A 20,121-nucleotide genomic window follows, 5' to 3' on the forward strand; every position below is an offset into this window, starting at 1 on the left:
CTGTATTGGTGCTTCGGGGGTCTTGCTAATGCGACATAGCACCCACCAACATTCCACCAGAACCTGTGCTGCAAAATCCAAATATCACTCCTTCCCTTCTGAGTCCTGCCATGCACCCAAATGGTATTTTTTGGTCACGTGAGGCATTGCCATACTCGGGAGAAATTGGGGCACAGATTTTGGGGTGCTTTGTCTCCTTCATTCCTTGTGAAAATGAAAAATTTTGAGCCAGAACTGCATTTTTGTGTAAAAAATTTAATTTTTCATTTTCACAGCCCAGTTGTACCACAATTGGTGAAACCCCTGGGGGTTTGAAATGTACACTATACCCCTAGATGAATTCCCTGAGGGGTGTAGTTTGCAAAATGGGGTCACTTGTGGGGGGGTTCCTAACTTTTAGCATCTTATGGTGCCTAGAAACCTACATGGTGCCTAAAAAATAATCTCATAAAAAGGAGGCTCCAAAATCAAGTAGGTGCTTCTTCTGTTATGAAGCCTGTGGTTTGGTCAACGTGCACACTAGGGCCACATATAGGATATTTATGAAAACAAAAGAATTGGGGGAATCAATTTTTAGTCACATTTCTCTAGTAAAATCTACTGTGTTCCTTAGAAAAATTTATTAAAATTGAAAATCTGCAAAAAAAATGAAATTTTGAAATTTCACCTACACTTTCTTTTAATTCCTGTGAAACACCTAAAGGGTTAACAAACTTCAAAAATGCTGTTTTGAATACTGTGAGGGGTGCAGTTTTTGAAATGGCATCATTTATGGGGGTGTCTCACATACAAGTCCCTCAAAGTCACATCAGAACTGAACTGGTCCCTAAAAAAATCAGTGTTTGAAATTTTCTTGAAAATTTGAGAATTTGCTATTCATATTTTAAGCCTCCTAGTGTCCAAAAAAATTAAAAGGAGGTTGAAATAATGATGGAAACATAAAGTAGACATATGGTCTATGTTAGTTATTAACTATTTTGAGTGGTATGATTATTTGTCTCACAAGCAGAAAATTTAACATTTTAATAATTTCTGAATTTTCAATTTTTTTACGACATTTTGGTATTTTTCACAAAAAAACACAGACTGTATCGACCCAAATTTACCACTAACTTGAAGTACAATGTGTCACGAGAAAACAATCTCAAAATCACTGGGATAAGTAAAAGCAAAAAAAAGTTATCCCCACTTAAGTGATACATGTCAGATTTGAAAAAAGGGCTCTGTCAGGAAGGCAAAAACAGGCTGCGGCGGGAAGGGGTTAATAAAAAGTGATTGTGATGAGTTGCTGGTATTTTGAATTTTTCCACGGCAACCAACATCTATGCACACCACAGGTGTATCCTTTGCAGATGTTTTCGGATTAGAGGAGGCAGGAATTCTGGAATAAAAACTGAGATTAAGGGGGAAATTTACTAAGAATACGAATACAAAATATTCTTAATACAAATAAATACGACTGCATACGGCTGTTTCAGCCGAATGCAAAGTCGTGTTCCAGAAGGGAATTTACAAAGCAGTCAAATACACTGCTTTGTAACCCTCCACTGGTGTAATGATTCGTATTAGCGGCCGTATATACGGCCGCTAATACGAATTCGTGCAGGCAGTCTGCACGGATCAGTCAGATCCGTGCAGGCTGCAGAGTGTAAAAAAAATTGAAAAATAAATAAATTTAAAAAACGGCGTGGGGTCTCCTCCACGGCCGTAACCAGCACCAGGCTGAAAGAGCCGGGGCTGGCAATAAAAAATCAGGAAACCCGGCAAATAGGCTTCCCTGATTTTTTAAAACCAGCCCCAGGCTCCAGGTCCGGGGCTGGTTCCCAAAATACGGGGGACAAAATGAGTAGGGGTCCCCCGTATTTTAAGAACCAGCCCCAGGCCAACCCAGCCAGCAGGGTAATGTCACAGCCGGGGGACACTTATTATATAAGGTATCGCGGCCAAAACATTACCCTACTGACCAGTCAGCCTGGCCAGGGGCCCTGGAGGAGTGACCCCCCCCAATAAAGGGGTCCCCCCTCCAGGACCTACCTGACCAGGCTGAAGCCTGGTGCTGTCCCCGGTGGCCCTGGGCTGATTCTGTGTAAAAGATAGAAATAAAACATTGGGTTTTTCTGTGGAACTATGAGTCCAAGCAAGCCTGGAACGCATACTGGGACCTGGAGAACCACAAGTCCCAGCATGTGGCCCATTAAAGGGCTTGCTGTGACTTTTAGTTCCACACCAAAACCAATAGTTAAATAAAAACACACTGACACATAAGAAAAATAAAACTTTAATGCACACATAGCCCATACATACTGATACTTACCTATCTTGAGCCCGTAGGGGGCCCTCGGTCTTGGTCCGGTGTCCTGGTCTGGGTCCATGTCGGCGTCGTTGTCCATGTTGGTGTCCGGGTCGACGTCCGGGTCCGTGGTCCGAAGTAATCCATAAGGGGACCCGTGAAGGCAAATTATACTTACATGTCTCCTCTGGTGAAGATCTGGTCCTCTTCTCTCCTGAAGTAGTCCATTTCTTCGGAAAAAAGCGCAAGTGTCTTGGCGGTCCCCTGTCGCGAACTAACAGGAGAGATGCCGATGGTTTATTTTCAGCTCCTCTCCCCCAAATGATTCTATTGGCCGCCTAGCGGCCAATCAGGAGCCGGGAAATTCGGCTCCTGATTGGCCGCTATGCGGCCAATAGTATCGCTAATTAGCATAGTAAATCAGGAATCACCATTCTTTTGAATGGTGATTTCTGTCGTATTCTAATGATGGTGTAATCATTCGTATTTGTAAATACAAATACGAATGTCCCATCAATACGAATACGAAAATTCATATTTTTGGCATAGTAAATGCCAAAAATACGAAAACGCCTCAAAATTTTTTATTCTCGTATGAAAATGCAATTTTTTTTCACAAATTTTTCTTAGTAAATTTCCCCCTAAATGACCATTTAATTGAGAATTGGAAGCAGAAGGGAATTACCACAGCTGTTTGTAGAGACCTAAGGCCATCAAGGCACTGGAGCGCCCCAGGCGGGGTTGGTGGTGGTGGTGATGCGGCTTCCGCAGCTGGGCTCCACGGGGTGAGTTGGTGGCATCTTGGCGGAGTTGGTTAAAGTTCTGTGCATCTGAGGAAGGAAAAAAGGGACTAAAGGTTTAAAGTGACATTTATTGGTATTTCTATAGGAATGATTCAATCACACCTGAAGATACCAGTAGCTGTGCACTGTCACATCTGTTTCAGTTAAATATGTAACTTCAAAGGCATAACATTCTGACAATCAGGTCACCTCAACTTTGCATCTTTGCAACTTTGCATCTTTGCTAATGATGTCTTACTTATTCTCTTACTTTGCAGATCAGTGATGAACATCATGATATTTTTGTAGGTGCTGCTTCCGTTATTGGGAAACACCATTGCTAAATGAAAGGGCCTATTATAAGAAGTTGTAACCAGTGTGGAGTGGGTGTGGCCAGTGTTGTGTGGGCATGGCCATTGTCACATAGACCTTGAGCACTATCAGCCCAGGTGTCTCTCTAAATATGTAAAATTACAACATTTGCATAATTTTGTGTGGGAAATAGAAATATGTTTTAATAGTTATGATTTATGGCAGACTGTGTGGCCAGCTGGTGCGGTTTGTGATCATCAGGCTGTCATGAGGATGGATCTGCTGTATATTTATGTGGAGGCCTGGAACTATAGCTCCACCCACCCCTAGGTTAATATGGCCCTGAAGCATGGTATTTGGTCAGAATGGTGATATTCATAATGATAATGATAACATGGTTAAAATGACCACACGTATGGAAATGTTCATTGAGTCAACATTTTACGTTTCATCAGTCAGAATGTCAGCAGTACATTTTAGTTCTGTATTTAGGTTAAGGGTTAGGTTTAAGGTTAGACTGACTGACAACACATAATGAACAAGTTGACATTAAGAAAATAAAATTGTATATTCTCCCCATGCTTGCGTGGGTTTCCTCTGGGTACTCCGGGCACCTCCTACAATCCAAAAATATAATGGTAGGCCAAATTGGCTTCCAACAAAATGAACCCTAGAATGTCTGTATGCGCGTCTACATGTGGTAGGGAATATAGATTGTAAGCTTCACTGGGGCAGGGACTATACTCTAAAGCTCTGTGTGGAATATGTGTGCGCTATACAAGAAACTGCTAATAAATAAATAAATAAAAAGCAGAGAAACAAGATTATTTCAGGAAGTTAAAATGACATTCTCTGATATATGAAAATCCACTTTCACATTCACAAATATATGCAAGTGATAATTCTGAAATAAAAGGTCACCCATAGTTGGCACATACATTTGGGAGCATAAAGTTACATGTGTAATTGAACCTTCTTTAAAGAACTTGACATCCATAAGGAGACATTGTTGTTATGGATGTCAAGTTTGCAGGCGGTGGCATGTGGCGGGCTGGGGTACTCACCCATGGGAACACCCAGCATTTCATGGTCGTTCTCATGAAAACGCTGGGCATTCCCATGGAAACCGCCAGCTCACATGGGCACCAGGGGCGGGCAGCTGCCATCACCGGATGTCAGCTGCCCACCCAGTTCCGCCCGAATGTGCACGCATATATATAACTGACCTGAGAGTCACTTTATATATATGCGTGTCAACCAGAGTCAACCAGAAACACCCCCAAAGTCTGGTAAGTATCTGGCAGTATCAGTAAAGAATGTGTTGTATATTCCTTGCTTGGAAGGTGAACTCTTGTCTATAAGGTGTATGTTGACTAAAGAATGTTCCATAACATTCCAAGCTGACAATCAGTATCTGCTGTCTGACAGCCAGAGTCAAAGTGGAAGAACATCTGTACCATTTCAAGACTGCAAAGTATAGGTGATGTTAAGCACAAATATTAGAAGAAATTACCGACAGAGCAGGTTCACCCAGTGACAGACAACCAAGCATAATAATGCAATACAGGTTGTACATTGAGAGATCAACAAGAACAATCTCTTCTTAAACTACAGATAAAACAACAGAAGATATGTCTGCAAGATGACTGCAAGCATTCTATAATCTGATGACAATTATTAGATCTTTGATCCAGCTTAATCTGTATATGTTACATTGGGCCAGATGCACCAAGCTTCAAAATGTGATAATGTGGAGATTGATAAACAACCAGCCAATCAACTCCTCTCACATTTCAAACACAGCCTATGACATGACAGGTAGGAGCTGATTGGCTGGTTGTTTATCACTCTCCACTTGATCACTTTTTGAAGCTTGGTGCATCTGGCCCTATATCACATCTTTATTCCATATGCATCTATGTCAGGGTTGCCTACCCTCCTGGAATCGGGTCCTCCTCCCGGCCCCCCAGAATGCTGGTCTTCTCCCGCGACACCCCATTATGGGAGTGTCGCGGGGGTCAGTGGACACAATTGCGCTATTCAGGACCCCAAAACATGATGTACCATTTGTAGCTCTGCCCACACACCGCCCTTTTCTTATACCTTCAGCGGCCCCGCCCCCCTGTGAGAAGGAACTAGCTGCCCTCTCCTGGAGAGGGCAGCCATAAAGTAGGCAACCCTAAACTATGTGCTACATTAGGCCTTGTCGACCCGTGACTCCCCAGCTGTTGTGAAACTACACACCCCAGCATGTCCAGCCTTCCTTAACATTAAACTAAGTGAGGGCATGCCGTCATTTGCATTTTTACAACAGCCATATTTTGGCCAGACCTATGGTAAATTGACAATTCTTGTTCCAGATGCATCTGTATCAATAGCTGGCAGTGGCATAACAATAGCCCTGCAAACCCCACGATCAGGGGCGGGCTGGGCCGGGGGGCAGGATGCCACATGCCCCCCGGGCCGGTATGTAGTGGCTGGGTCTGGGCCGGCTGTGTGCACTCACACTGCCGTAGTCGTCGTCGGGTCCTGCTGCCGCACACAGGCCTCCATGGTGATGGCCCCTCCAAAAATGGCCGCCGCCTAGGAGGAGACAGACACTAGAGGTACTGCTGTACCTCTAGTGTCTGTCAGAGGATGACAGCGCCAGGGGCGGATTGGCCATTATTTCTACCGGGAAGATTCCCGGGAGGCTGATCATAGTGAGGCCGCCGCCGTCGAAATACAGTCCCCTCCCCTGTTATATACAGTTTCATTCAGCAGCAGCCCCGCTCAGCCTCCTCCCGCCCGCTGCTGTCTTACTCTTCCGGCGCTGCCCCGCCTCCTCCTCCGGGATGTCAGCAGCGGCTGTTGTCAGCATCTACATGTGCAGAGGTTGTCAGCGGATCCTCCAGGCACCGGGGCTGTGCGTGCGACATCAACCCACAGCGGTAAGAGGCGGACTGGGCTGGGAGGCACCCGGGTCGCAGTCACATAAGTGGCAAACAGTAATAAGAGACAGAGCACCGGCCGCTCTGTCTGTGCTGCAAAACAGTTGGAGCCTCCAGCATGTAGTTCCGCCTCCCTGAGCTTATCCCTCACAGATGAATATGTAAAGGCATGCATGCTGCTGACTGGCCACACCGCTGCGGAAAAGAAGGCTGCTGTGAGGATGAAGCTCGGGGAGGCTGAGCTACAAGCTGCAGCCTCCGATTGTATTGCAGCACTGACAGAGCGGCCGGCGCTGTATCTCTTATTACGGTTTGCAACTTGGCTGCTCTGAGTCCTAAAGCCTGCGGAGGCTTTTCCCCTTCGCTCCATTGGCTGCCGCGGAGAGAGTAGCTGCTCTCTGCTGACTAGCTCCCCCCCGCTTGCGCTGCATCCCGCTGACTCCAAGCAGCAAGGACGCTATTTGCAAGTCCCGCTACCAGATGGGATTAAATTCAGCGCTCCTGGGCCCCCGTCACTGCCTCACTTCCCCTTCTCATCAGAAGACACAGACCTGACAGCACAGAGGTATTCATCAGAGGAGGGGAAGGGATTGCATACCACTGATCTGTGTATGCTGTATTAAAGTATGTTTACAATGTGCCACTGGACTGGTCCGTATAATATATGTGTGTGTCCTATACAATGTGTGGGGGTGACAGTTTGCCCCTGGTCCCTACATAATGTGCGTGTGTCTCAATGTACCCCTAACCCCGATACAATATGTGTGTCAGTGTGCCCCTGGTACCTATACAATGTGTATGTGTGTGCCCATGGTCCCTATACAATGTGTGTGGGAGTCAGTCTGCCCCTGGTCCCGATAGAATGTGTATGTGCGTGTCAGTGTGCCCATGGTCAATATACAATGTAGTCCCTGGGAAATATATCTGTGTGTGTCGGTGTGTTGTAGTGCGGGAGCAGGTAGCAGCCACCCCACACTGCAGCATAGTATGCCCCAGCCTCTTTCTCTGATGCTGTTTCTCTTCCTTTCCCTCTTTTTCTTCTTAGGGCTATTTCACACTCTCCGGCTCCTGCCGGGCGGCAAAATCCCGCACGGCCAAGAAGCCGTGCCGCACTCTAGAGTTTAGAATGGTGGGGATTGCCACAGCCCGGCAGCCGTCCCTTCCAGTGGTGGGATCCGACTGCAAACGGGCGGCCAGGCCATGGCCGTCCCGTGTGAATGGACACAACTGTGTCCATTATTAACTGGTGTGCGGCACGGCTTTTCACAATGCGGGATTTCGCCGTCCAGCAGGAGCCGGAGTGTGTGAAATAGCCCTTACACTGTCTCTACCTCTTTTTCTCTCCCTGACACTCTCTCTATCTGACTGACACTCTCCCAGACATCCTCCCTGTATCTACCTGACACTCTCACTCTTGTTTCTCTCCATTTTTCTCTTGCCCCCTCTCATCCCTTTCTCTCTCATTCCCTCTTTTTCCATGAATTCTCTTTCCTTCCTTCCTGACCACTTTGCCAAATATTTCTCACCCTCTCTCACCCTTCTCTCCCCCTGTTTCTCTCACTCCCCTCATTTTCTTTTTCTCTCTCTTGCTCCCCTAATGGAAATTGTAAAGACAACGTGGCAGGGGCCCTCTTCACAATTCTGATATGGGGCCCACGGAGTTCTACTTATGCCCCTGCACTTATATGTGACTGCAGTTAAAGCTGTCCATAGTAAAGGTGTGTTTGCTGGTGGTGGGAGGACAGACAAGTTGTTGTGAGAAGGGCTGCCCAGGTCTGTCACCTAGGAGGCGAACAGCGCTATATGCAGCAGCAGAAACTCAGCCTCCTGAGTCACTCCTTACTGCTGCTGCCTTTTGCCCTTGCGCTGGTAGAAAAGCTGGGCCACTTGATTGCATTTGCCCCCCAGGCTAAAAGTTGCCAGCCAGCCCCTGCCCACGATCATGGCGAGGCGTTGAGTTAAGTGTGGGCTGCAGGGCTATTGATATGCTGCACTGCTCGGGAGTCAGGACCAGCCTGCCTTACCCCTCAAATGTGCTGTCACCACCGGGACCAGCAAATCTCCTTTCCTACGGTCCTGGCGCTTCTCCTGGCTCCTGGTAATGAAAATGACCATCACAAAATGGCAGCAGCACATTTGAGGGGTAAGGCAGAGAATTTTATAGTTAAGCCACTGGTAGCTGGCAAAAACAGCCCACATGCACCATGCAACCTGCCACCTCAAAATCCTCCAGAAGCTGTGCCCAGCCATTGCTAAGCAGCTGACACTCATTGTGTGCCGAGGGCATCAGAGAATGCTGTCCCGTAAAGAGATAATGGTCCCACAAGCAAGGGGTGTGGTAATACAATAGTAAGGCCAATTAAAATGACAACACACAGTAGCACAATCATATACAAATTATTCCACATGTAGTGCTATTAAATCACACAGTAGTTCCCCTTATATACATCTGTCTCTGTCACTCCAGCAGCTCACTGTCCATGTCTCTCAGCAGCTCCATGCCCTGTGTCCCTCCAGCCCCTCTCACCCTGTCTTCAGCAAGCACGGAGACTGCTCCTCTTAATGGCACTACTTCACTTCATCACATACGAGGTGCCAGAAAAAGAAGCCACTGGGACAGGCTTTTCTGTTGGAATTACTGTTCAGGGCTGTGGTAGAGGTGCAACTCTACCACAGGTGGTGGAACTCAGTTCCCCCTCACTTTAACCCCTGAACTATACGCTTAACTTAATGATAACAACATACTGCATGCCCACAAAACTATAGTGTGAAAGCTCCCTTCTACGTATTGTAGCTAGACTTATGTACAAGACTAGATGTGACCAGTTATTTCTATTCGATGCACAGGCTCAAGTAAAGCAATTGCCTCATTCAAACACATTACAAAAGTTACATTATTCTGGGCATAGCATGAACAATGGCTTGACAAAATGTTACTGGCTTTATACACAGCCTGTGTTCTTCTATAGCTTTCAGTAACATTTTTGTACTGCATGCTGGATGCCTTCTTTTACACCCTCGCTGTTGTTTCCTTCCTATTCCATTCATCCTCAATGACCATTCCAACCTTAACTCTTTTGTTTTCATGGTGCCTTATCTTTTGTCTTCTTTTTCTTTCTTCATACATCAGAAACTGGCATGACTAGATACAGAACCTAAAATATTAATTATTAACTTTTAGAGTTCCACAGTTAGAGCATCCCATTGTTCAGCCTGTGCACTGGCACAAGGCAGCATGAAATAACTTACAGTATAATAAGAACCGTGGAACAGTTTACTGGTTCTACAGCTTCTGATCAATATGACAGCCCAGCTGTCAGTAACAATGCTGCTATAGGTCACCCAAGTGAAACACATGATTGTTTAGAAGAAGAGAAAGTCTCCTACTATTCAATGCAATGTGTCCACCCAAAGATTTCACAGCTCCACTGATTTGCATGTTTTCGGGAGACATTCATTCGTCGTTCATTGTGTGAATGCACCTCGCACTTTGAACCTTAGACATTTGTACACATCTCTTGTCACTCTTTATACAATAGATACCTGTTTGGCACTTGCCAATGATGGGCACTTTGGCACATTCCATTTAAGGTTCCACTTTGTGCATGCTCATTGTACCTTGAGTAACTGATTTAGCTAATCTGTGCGAACATTTGTAATTGTCCGTCTTCTCAATTATTCAAGAAACCTACATTAATTGTTCCAAAGTTGTATTCAAGAACCTATTTTGCTTACTCAGACGTCTGTCCCGGGATGATGACCTTGACACAGTCAGCAGATACCTAATGAAGCTAGACTCAAAGCTGTGACCTATCAATGTGCTGCAGAGAAGTCCAAGTATGGCAGTGGTCAATTGTTGATGATGGTGGACTGTGCAGTCAATAAGTAAGGTTGGCACAATGCTCTGGCCTAAGCATTTACAGTAGGGTTCACTCGCTGGCAGTCAAGTTTCACTTAATAATCACATGAAGGAGGAGGAGTAATTCCACTAAATTAATAGCTTTACATGATTATGTGTTGCTTGTGCATTTGTATTGCAACAACAACCCAGGGGCTTTCCGAATAGGGCCATTGAGAAAAACAATAAAAACCAATTACGAAGCCAGAATCTGCTGGTTGAAAAAAAATGGTTATATCTTCCCCTGTTTTTCTGCCAGAAGTATACAAGTGAATATTGTGGACTGTCCAAACTAGATTGTGTAGATAACTGTCCATTTAAGTGTGTACAAAAATAAAATTATCTAAATAGCTGCAGTTACAGTTTAATGCAAGGGGTAAAGAATCCTAAAGATCAGAATTTAGGTATTCAGAATACCGGCAGCGAGTTACTGATGAAACGCTTGGCATTCACATGGTAATTCTGCCGTGATGTGGGTGCCGGGGGTGGGCAATGACAATGGGGAGAAAATGACAGCAATCTTTGATAAGTATCCTTAGTATTCTTCAGCAAACCTTAACCCATATCCACCCCTCCTTCAGACTAAGTTACAATGCCACCTCCTCTGCTGCCTAACCCTACCTAATCATCCTCTTTGGCAGCCTAAACCTACCCCCTGCCCATCCTGCAGCTTAACCCTTGCATCAGCTTCCAATTGCCAGGATTTTCAGCCATATCCTGATGTAAGGGATTATGACCATGGGGATGTTGGCTAATGTGTTAATATTTATAAATTATTATAAGATTTTATTTTGAAACTGGTATCCCACTCCACAACGCTGACTCCCTGAATTAGTCTCCATAACCCTGACTACAATGCAGTTTGCTATTTTCTGAGTATGCACTGGGGACCGCACATTAACAATGAAGGCATGTTTTGGATGCATACACTAGCTCTTAGATGATAGTGTTTTGCAGGCAGTGGCAGAATTTCCGCTGTTACAGGGAGTGCATTGATGCCACTCTCAACTAGTCTAATTAGCAGTACCAAACGGTTCCCTCAGCACAATATATCTGTGGGACCCTATACACCAGAGTACATGTACAACGTGTTAACATTATGAATCCTGCTACAGAATGCTGTTTTTTTTTCTTGTTCTTTGCAAATCAATTACACTGGCTTCTGATTTGTGTTCAGTAGCAGCCCTTAGTGTCTGTTCTAGTGCAGGGAACTTTGAAACAACATTGAAAGATCATCATTCTTTGTATTAACTGTACGATGCTTCTTTGTAACCAACTACAGCATCACATTGACTGATGAAATTACTGGACAGTTCCCTTTGTGAGCTTGAATATATCCTACAAAAACCTTAACTAATTAAGTGTTATGCTTCCAGACTAGACATTGCTTGAAGTCTAGTTGTATTATCACTAATTATTGGACAGGAGTGCTTTTACGTTGCATGTAATTATCAGCGGGATTGGAAAGACTCACGCTTGTTAAGGTTTATGATAATTTCCAATGTTTCATGGAAATATGAATACTTGAATAGATAATTAGACTATTCTGGAGATGGGTAAACCTTTGTCCAATCAGTGTAATCAAATTGCTTGTGATGTGTGTACTGTTGTGTGGCAATAATAAATGAGACACAATAACAGAAGGTGAGAGAGAGAGAGAGAGAGAGAGAGAGAGAGAGAGAGAGAGAGAGAGAGAGAGAGAGAGAGAGAGAGAGAGAGAGAGAGAGAGAGAGAGAGAGAGAGAGAGAGAGAGAGAGAGAGACACCATACTCTATTTCTAACTACATTAAATATACTGTATGACCTTTTCTGGGAATGGTCACATTTACTATACAGCAAATCTGTGTCAAGGTGAATTCTTATTCAGTGCTTAATTTAAATTCTTCATGCAAGTCTGATTGACTATTCATTTGCATAAGATAGCGAAGGATTAATAAAAAAAGTAGGCCATATTATTCAGTACTGGATGCTCTATGATTGTATAGATTTGACATGATGCATGACATTTTATTTCATGGTTAGTAATTGTATTTATTATCAATATTATCTACCGAAAGATTACTGTAAATGCCACAGCAATATGTAAAAGTATCACAGTAGATTTACAGATCGGCATCCTATTGTATCTGAAGATCTAAATGTTCTGTTAATTATCACTGCTGTCTTTATAATGTCACCAGGCTTAATAAATATGCCCCCAATGTACTGTATTTCCTTCAGACCTGGAAATGTTCATGTTAGCAATTATATGTGTCCACAAAACCATTATTTTTGGTTACCCATTAGGGTGGTTTTGCAATAGAAGACACAGGGAAGATTCCTATGGATCTGACGTGCCTGTGAGTCCCTGGAGGGGTGACAGAATTTGGTGTGGATGTGTTAGGGGGTAGAGGGTGGTGTGCTGGTGTGTGTAGGTTCATTGGTAGAAGCAGTGGTCCCGCAGCACCCTTAAAAACGGTCTGCTGTATGGGGGAAGCCATTTTCTGAGTGTCACTTCTCATTAGCAGCAGTAGCCGGGAGAACCGGGACCCAGCGCAGACGGATGTGGCAGGACTTGAGGACTCGGAGGTAAAGGCCGCATGGGGGGGGCGGGTTGTTTACCCAATGGGGGGGGGGGCGCTGCCAACATTTTCGGCAGGGGGGCGCCAAATTAATAGTTACACCACTGGGTAGAAGGTTGCAGGCTGTTGATGTGGGTCACTTTTGGTAAATTTTAAAAGGGCCTCTTTAAATTCCCAAACCTCCCATGAGTACCCATGTTGTGTCTGGTTTGGAAAAAATACAGAATATATACTTTATTGGTGACAGAGAAAATGGAGTGATTATTATTATTATTATAATTATTATTATTATTATTACTTTTACCAATTTATTATATATATAGTGCAGCATATTCCATTGCCCTTTACTTTGGAACAACAATAATGGAACACAACTGGATTATAACAGACAGACCAATGTAACACCCTGCTCAGTGTGTGACAGGTAATGCACTATCCGGGGTCGCTGGTTTTAGTCGCCCCACCACACAGGTTCTTCTTTTTCCTTGGAGAGTTAGTAGAAGGAATACAGGCTCACACGGGTGTTGTCCTTTTAAGTGTAATACCCTTCATGTACATATGTATATAGACCACACATTGTGTGTTGTGAACTATAGTAGTAAATGCTGGGGGATGTTATTTGATGGGGTCACAAGGACTGTTCCGTGCCCAAAGGCTGATGGTGGAGGACAGTAACATTATCTCCACAGCTGGGATAAAGACTGTATATGAGCCTTGAATACAGTGGGTTAATAAAGTTATGGTGCGCGTGGATAGCGCTGCTGGGACAGTTAACGGAGGGAAGGGAGAAGCGCGTGAGGAGAGAGTTAATATAAGAAGGGAGAGAGAACCTTCGAGAAGAGCGCGCGGTGAAAGGGTTAAGGCTGGGGATGAACGTGCAGAGCAACGCAGCATAAGGGAGACAGAGAGCGGTGCTGAGAAATATGGAGTGACTACCTTGTCGCGGAGAGAGGAGAGTACGGTGACCCTGAAGCTGACAGCGGGCATCCCGTCGTGTGGTGTACAGAGCGGATCAGCCGGAGGGGAATCCTCCCAAGTAGCGTCACTTCGTGGGCGGCGCTGCATAGGTCGCGTCATCGACGCCCAGGCCGGGAGTCTGATAGGGAGTGAGTAGCAATACCTCCCATCCGGAGGCGGGGTGAGTCCAGCCATTATACAATACAGCCCACATCTCCCTAAGAGGACAACAAGGGAGGGGCTAACCTGAGTAGTGACGCTGAGGCTCAGACAGTGATTAGGAGATCCCTGGCAGAGACTGATAGCCGGGGGAGGGGCTCCCTGTGTGGTGTAAAATCAGCTGTGTTGCAAAGAAGCAGCCCTAAGCCCCGTTGCTGCAGGGGATGAAGTGACAGTGATTATACTGGGAGAAGTTAGTGTTAGAGATCACATCTATACTAGGTGACCCTGCATAAAAAGTATTACTACCTGAGGACTGGCTGACAATTTATAGGTCGTATAGACTATACCTCAGCAAGCGGCTACCGGAAAGGAGGGTATTCCACTGATTGTGGCGACTCCTATTTATCATCCCAACCTTTTATATAACTACACCTAGACCAGGAGAGAGTTAAACCCGGCTTAGGAGCCAGGGGACACCTCTCGGTCTATTTCAAGCAAGGGAGCAACTGTAGTGACCATTCAGGTGGAGAGTTGGCTACTGTTTCATTGATCTATAGCGAAACCCGGTGAAGCAGCCTGGGGAAGCTAGCTAATGGTAATAGTGCAATACTGACACTGGCAAGTGAGAAGTTTTCCAGGGACCTATTGCTAGCCCGCAGGGACGCTCACTCTAGAGGCAGTCATCACAATAATAAAGAAGATACAGCTACTTATACAGCTTAGTGTCATCAAGGGAAACCAAGATATAAGGCACCAGGAGTATTAAAGGAGGACCAGTACTGCCACATAACTATATTGGATTACTCCACAGAGCTAAACCCGGTTCTCCAAGAGCCTGGGGACGCTCGTTATAGACTGCATCTATATCTGTAACAATACCACCAAGAAGTCCACTACATACTTACTTGTGGTCATTACTGTAGGGATATTGTTGACTTGATTACAGACATTAGACATGAGGTAGTAGGGTCATCACATATAAGTGAAAGAAATAGCTTAGAAAAGTAAAGTATAAGAAATAATAATACAAAGTTTGTTATTCAATGATATGGTTATCGTACAATAGCTACTTGAAGGGGTAGTGGTATATATGATAAAGTAAGATACTTGTCAATTGCAGGATTCTGGCACTACTCCTAGGAGTACGGTATCTCTAATATCTTGGGATAGTAGCATAAATTGAGTATTGTGTGGTATAGTAGTAGTTATCTATATTTCGGATATCTTTTATGACCCAACTGTATTGGGTAAGGTACCCTGTTGTATCTTTTACTTACATATGTATAAATAAATTGTTCCGTTATTAAATTTCACCGAACCTTATTCAGGGTGATTCCCCAAGCTCACCCCGAAAGTCGTCAACGACTAAAAAGAAATAAGGATTGATAGTCGGTACCACCGACCTTGCTTGGGGTGGAGGCACTACATAACAATATCGGGGAAAACAGCGTTACATCTGGAGGCACTGCTGAGATCAACCGAACCAAAATGGAACTTATAACTTCCCAAGAACTCCAGGAGTGGATGCAGCTCCATGGATTATTTGTGGACTGTAGTTTTGCTATGGCAGGAAAGTTTGACAACCTGGCTGATGAAGAAATTCTAGAAGAAGTCGATAAACTATATGGAGTACGTCGACCCAAATTGGTCGATAAAAAATCCAGAGGTGAAGAAGGAGATGTGTGGGCAGTATTGATTACTAACCTTAACAAATTGGATTCTACCTTAATACCGGCTCAGATTATAACCTCACAGTCACCCACTCAAAGGTGGAAGATTATCTGGCCGGAAGGTGCAGGGGAGGAACAGAGAGAGATACAACTGGACAGTTATGCTACCCATGCTGGAAATGGAGAAAGGGGTAAGGACTCCCATACTAGTCCGCACTTAGCTACTGAGGCAACTCGGGAACCAGATCAAGACCCGTCGGTGGATAAAGTTATGGATCGAGTAGTTAGTCAGATGGAAAGGTGGCATTATGAAGGCGGATATAGGCGATTACGCATATTTTCGGGATTGGTACCAGTTCCGACGGGAGAAGAAAATTATGAAGCATGGAGGGAAGCTGCTACACAGCATTCAGAAGAATGGCGATGTCCGGAGCATATAAAAAAACAGCGCATTGTAGAGAGTCTTAGAGGGCCGGCCATGGGCATTATACAAGCCACCAGGAGGAGTAATAGTAATGCTACGCTCAAGGATTATTTCGATGCCCTAGACTACTCCTTCGGAACATTAGAGGATGTAGGAGATCTATTATCTAGACTTAATCACACATACCAAGAACCGAATGAGACTCTTACTAATTTCATCTATCGTCTAAATAAGATTCTGTATAAATTATTAGACAAAGGAGGAATTCAGGGGGCAGAAATGGATGAGAAAAGACTGAAGTACGTGTTGCGGGGAGCTTTGACATCAAACCCAGTGGCCCAACGGCTTAGGTGTACTATATCCAAAGACAAGGCCCCGACTCTGAGTGAGCTAATAAAAGAAGTGAAATTGGAAGAAGTGCAAATTGAAAACAGAGAAAAGACCCTCAAAAGAGTCAAGGTGGTAATTCCAGCTACTGAAGTACCTCTAGCCTCTGACCGGTTATACCAGCTTATGGAAGAGCAAAATAAGAAATTAGATCAACTAATATCCTTTCAGACTCCAGCTGCGCCGGGGATGACTGAAGCCCCTAGGACTCGTGGAAGAGGTTATAATCGAAGATCGGATGATAGAGGGAACTATACCTGTTATAGTTGTGGCCAACTGGGCCATCGTAGTTTCGAATGCCCACAACGGGGAAGATATAGCCGACGAGTACCTAATACAGACCCAAGGGATTCTACACTGTCGGGAAACGTACAAGGGACGCCGATGACCCCCGCATCGACTCCCCACTCATAGATGTATCTTCAATGGGGAACACCCAGTGGTCTAGTTTAATACAAAATGGCCTAGTCGGAGACGCCCCAATGGTTCCAGCGCTAATAAATGATCAGTATTGTAGAGTGTTGTTGGACAGTGGGTCACAAGTCTCAATAATTTTCGAGGGATGGTACCATCAACATCTGTCAGATGTACCTTTGAACCCTATTGAGGGACTAGTGATATGGGGATTGAGTCATCAAAAATACCCCTACTTGGGATATGTGACCACTCACATTCAGTTTATAGACAATACTGCAGAGTATCAACACCCCTTGCCTTTTTTAGCACTTGTATGTCCTGATCCTCCCTCTGGACAAGATGTTGTTTCTGTAATTGTGGGGACTAATTCACATTTATTCAAAACCTTGTCTCAGTGGTGCCAAGACCAGGAGAACATAATCTCACCTCCTTCTGACCACGAGGCAAAATCTCTAAATTCCTTTGCAGCTCCAAAGGATATGGCCCACTCCAGAACTGATGAGGTTAATCTTTCCGCCTTCAACACCCGAATATTGGAATGTTTTAATGGCAGCGATATCTCATATGACGATCGGGAACAACTCATCCGGGAAATGAAAGTAATTGAATCAGTATATTCGTTAAGCGATTGGGATTTAGGAACGGCCACTGGGGTGGAACACCGAATACGAATGACTGATGATACCCCATTTCGTGAACGGTCAAGAAGATTGGCTCCTGCCGACTTCGATGATGTGCGCCTTCATTTAAAATTTCTACTTGAGAATCAAGTAATAGCTGAATCTCAAAGTCCTTATGCATCTCCTATTGTGGTCGCCCGGAAAAAGAATGGAGATATAAGATTGTGTATAGACTATCGAACGCTTAATAATAGAACTATGGAAGATCAGTACACAGTACCAAAAGTGGAAGAAGCTCTGGACTGCCTTCAGGGGAGCCAATGGTTTTCTGTACTGGACTTAAGATCAGGATACTATCAAATACCCATGCATCCAGATGATTGTGCCAAGACAGCCTTTATTTGTCCGATAGGGTTTTTTGAGTTTCTTAAAATGCCACAAGGTATAAAGGGGGCCCCTGCAACCTTTCAAAGGACAATGGAAAAAGTAATTGGGGATATGTGCTATCGTGAAGTACTTGTATACCTCGATGATGTCATAGTGTTCGGTAAGACCTTAGACGAACACAATCATAGATTATTGAAAGTACTGAAAAGGTTACACCAAAAGGGATTGAAGCTGTCAATTGATAAATGCAGACTGTGCCAGACCACCGTCAAATATTTGGGCCATGTAGTCAGCCGAGAGGGAGTGTCTACTGACCCGGATAAGATAGCGGCAGTGAAGGAGTGGCCTAGACCCATGAAATTGAAAGAATTACGTTCATTTTTGGGATTCTGTGGTTACTACAGGCGGTTTGTCCCTCAATATTCCCAAATTGCGCGACCACTCACTGAACTTACCAAAGGGTATCCTCCGGTGGGGACACCCCGACATGACCTGGTAAAGTATTATAAGCCACAAGAAGAATTTGGAGAACGTTGGACAGCAGAGTGTGACCGCTCGTTTCAACAATTAAAGCAGCATTTGACTCAATCCCCAGTATTAGCCTATGCCAATCCAGAATTACCCTATGAAGTTCATGTAGATGCATCCATGGATGGTATAGGAGGGGTTCTTTATCAATGGCAAGAGGAGGTTTTACGACCAATAGCATATGTTAGTCGGAGTCTTTCCAGTAGTGAGAAGAACTATGCAGTCCATAAATTGGAATTTCTGGCGCTCAAGTGGGCAGTAGTGGAAAAATTCCATGATTATTTATATGGAGTTAGCTTCACCGTGCATACTGACAACAATCCCTTAACATACATCAATTCCACGGCAAAATTGGATGCAACAGGGCACCGATGGTTGGCAGCTCTTTCCAACTACCACTTTGATTTGAAATATAAGCCTGGGATCAACAATACCGATGCAGATGCGTTATCACGAGTACCTCAGTCCTACAATATTAGTGAAAATGATGACTGGATAGAAGTACCGGCTCCGGCCCTACAAGGGCTGTGTCATCAAGTGTACTGTATACAACAACTGCCAGAACGGGTTAGCGCACTAGGCGCCTCTGGAAAATCGTTACCATTAATGTATTGTTGGATTAACAAAGAAGAAATGAGAAATTTACCTAAATGGTCCAAGGAACAGTTACGAAAAGCCCAGACAGATGACGTTGAGATAGGCGCTATGTTGCAGCAAATACAACATCCTTCCGCTACGGCCCTCTCCTCTCCAATGACTGTACGGTTTAAGATATTGGGTCGTCAAAGAAGAAATTTGGTGATAAAACACGGAATATTGTATCGGAGAACTACCACACTTTTTTTTTTTTTTTTTTTTTTTACTGGAAATGTATTTATTGTCAAATGAAAAACAAAAAGTAAACAAACATTATAATATTTCCTACATTTTAGCCGGTAAATCTGGTTCCGATAGAAGCAGCCGCGGTGGTTCTAGGCCACATGGGCATCTGGGATATGACAAAACACAACAATTAATAGCAGAAAGGGTGTATTGGCCCTTAATGAATCGAGACATTTATGAGTACTGTCGCAAATGCAGAAATTGTATACTAAGAAAGACGTTACCCCAGCATGCCGCAAATTTGGTCAGTCTACAAAGTTCGGGGCCCATGGAATTAGTCTGTATGGATTTCCTTTCCTTTGAGGGTCCAAATGGAAAAAATAGTAACATTCTGGTTATAACTGACCATTTTACTCGCTATGCCCAAGCCTTTGTAACTCCCGATCAGAGGTCAATCACAGTGGCCAGGACACTCTGGGAAAAGTTTTTTATACATTATGGGCTGCCGGCCCGCATCCACACTGATCGGGGTCCCGACTTCGAGAGTCACCTCATCAAAGAGCTATGTGAACTGTGTGGGATACAGAAATCCCGAACCACTCCCTATCATCCACAAGGAGATCCTCAGCCGGAAAGGTTCAACAGAACTTTATTAAACATGCTGGGTACCTTAGATCCAAAACAAAAAAATCAGTGGAACAAGTATGTTTGTCACCTAGTGCATGCCTACAACTGTACCAAGAATGAAGCTACGGGATTTTCCCCTTATTTACTGATGTTTGGTCGAGAGGCCAGACTACCCATTGATATTAGCCTGGGCACCTCTCCTACTACTGTCAAGGCTCCTTCTCATTCAAAGTATGTTGACCAGTTGAGAAAGGAACTCAATAGTGCTTACTCGTTAGCCCAAAACTCGGCTCAAAAACAAAATAAAAAAAATCAAGCACGGTATAACAGTCAAGTAAAAGAACAAG

General features: G+C 44.4%; 1 protein-coding gene across 1 annotated transcript in view; it reads right to left on the reverse strand.

Moving 5' to 3' along the window:
* Positions 1-1,189: 1,189 nt before the first annotated feature.
* The window catches only part of LOC146031271 (uncharacterized), a 333,294-nt gene continuing 314,362 nt past the window's right edge, over positions 1,190-20,121 (reverse strand). The window contains exons 4-5 of the mRNA XM_083158438.1: positions 2,976-3,120; positions 1,190-1,393 (exon numbers count right to left, since the gene is read on the reverse strand). Of these exons, the coding sequence (XP_083014564.1) occupies positions 1,204-1,393; positions 2,976-3,120 (335 nt within the window). The 3' untranslated portion in view covers positions 1,190-1,203. The remainder of the gene's footprint in view (positions 1,394-2,975; positions 3,121-20,121) is intronic.

The sequence above is a fragment of the Crinia signifera genome, chromosome 1, assembly GCF_055691185.1.
Source record: "Crinia signifera chromosome 1, ASM5569118v1, whole genome shotgun sequence".
In the NCBI taxonomy this organism is placed as follows: domain Eukaryota; kingdom Metazoa; phylum Chordata; class Amphibia; order Anura; family Myobatrachidae; genus Crinia; species Crinia signifera.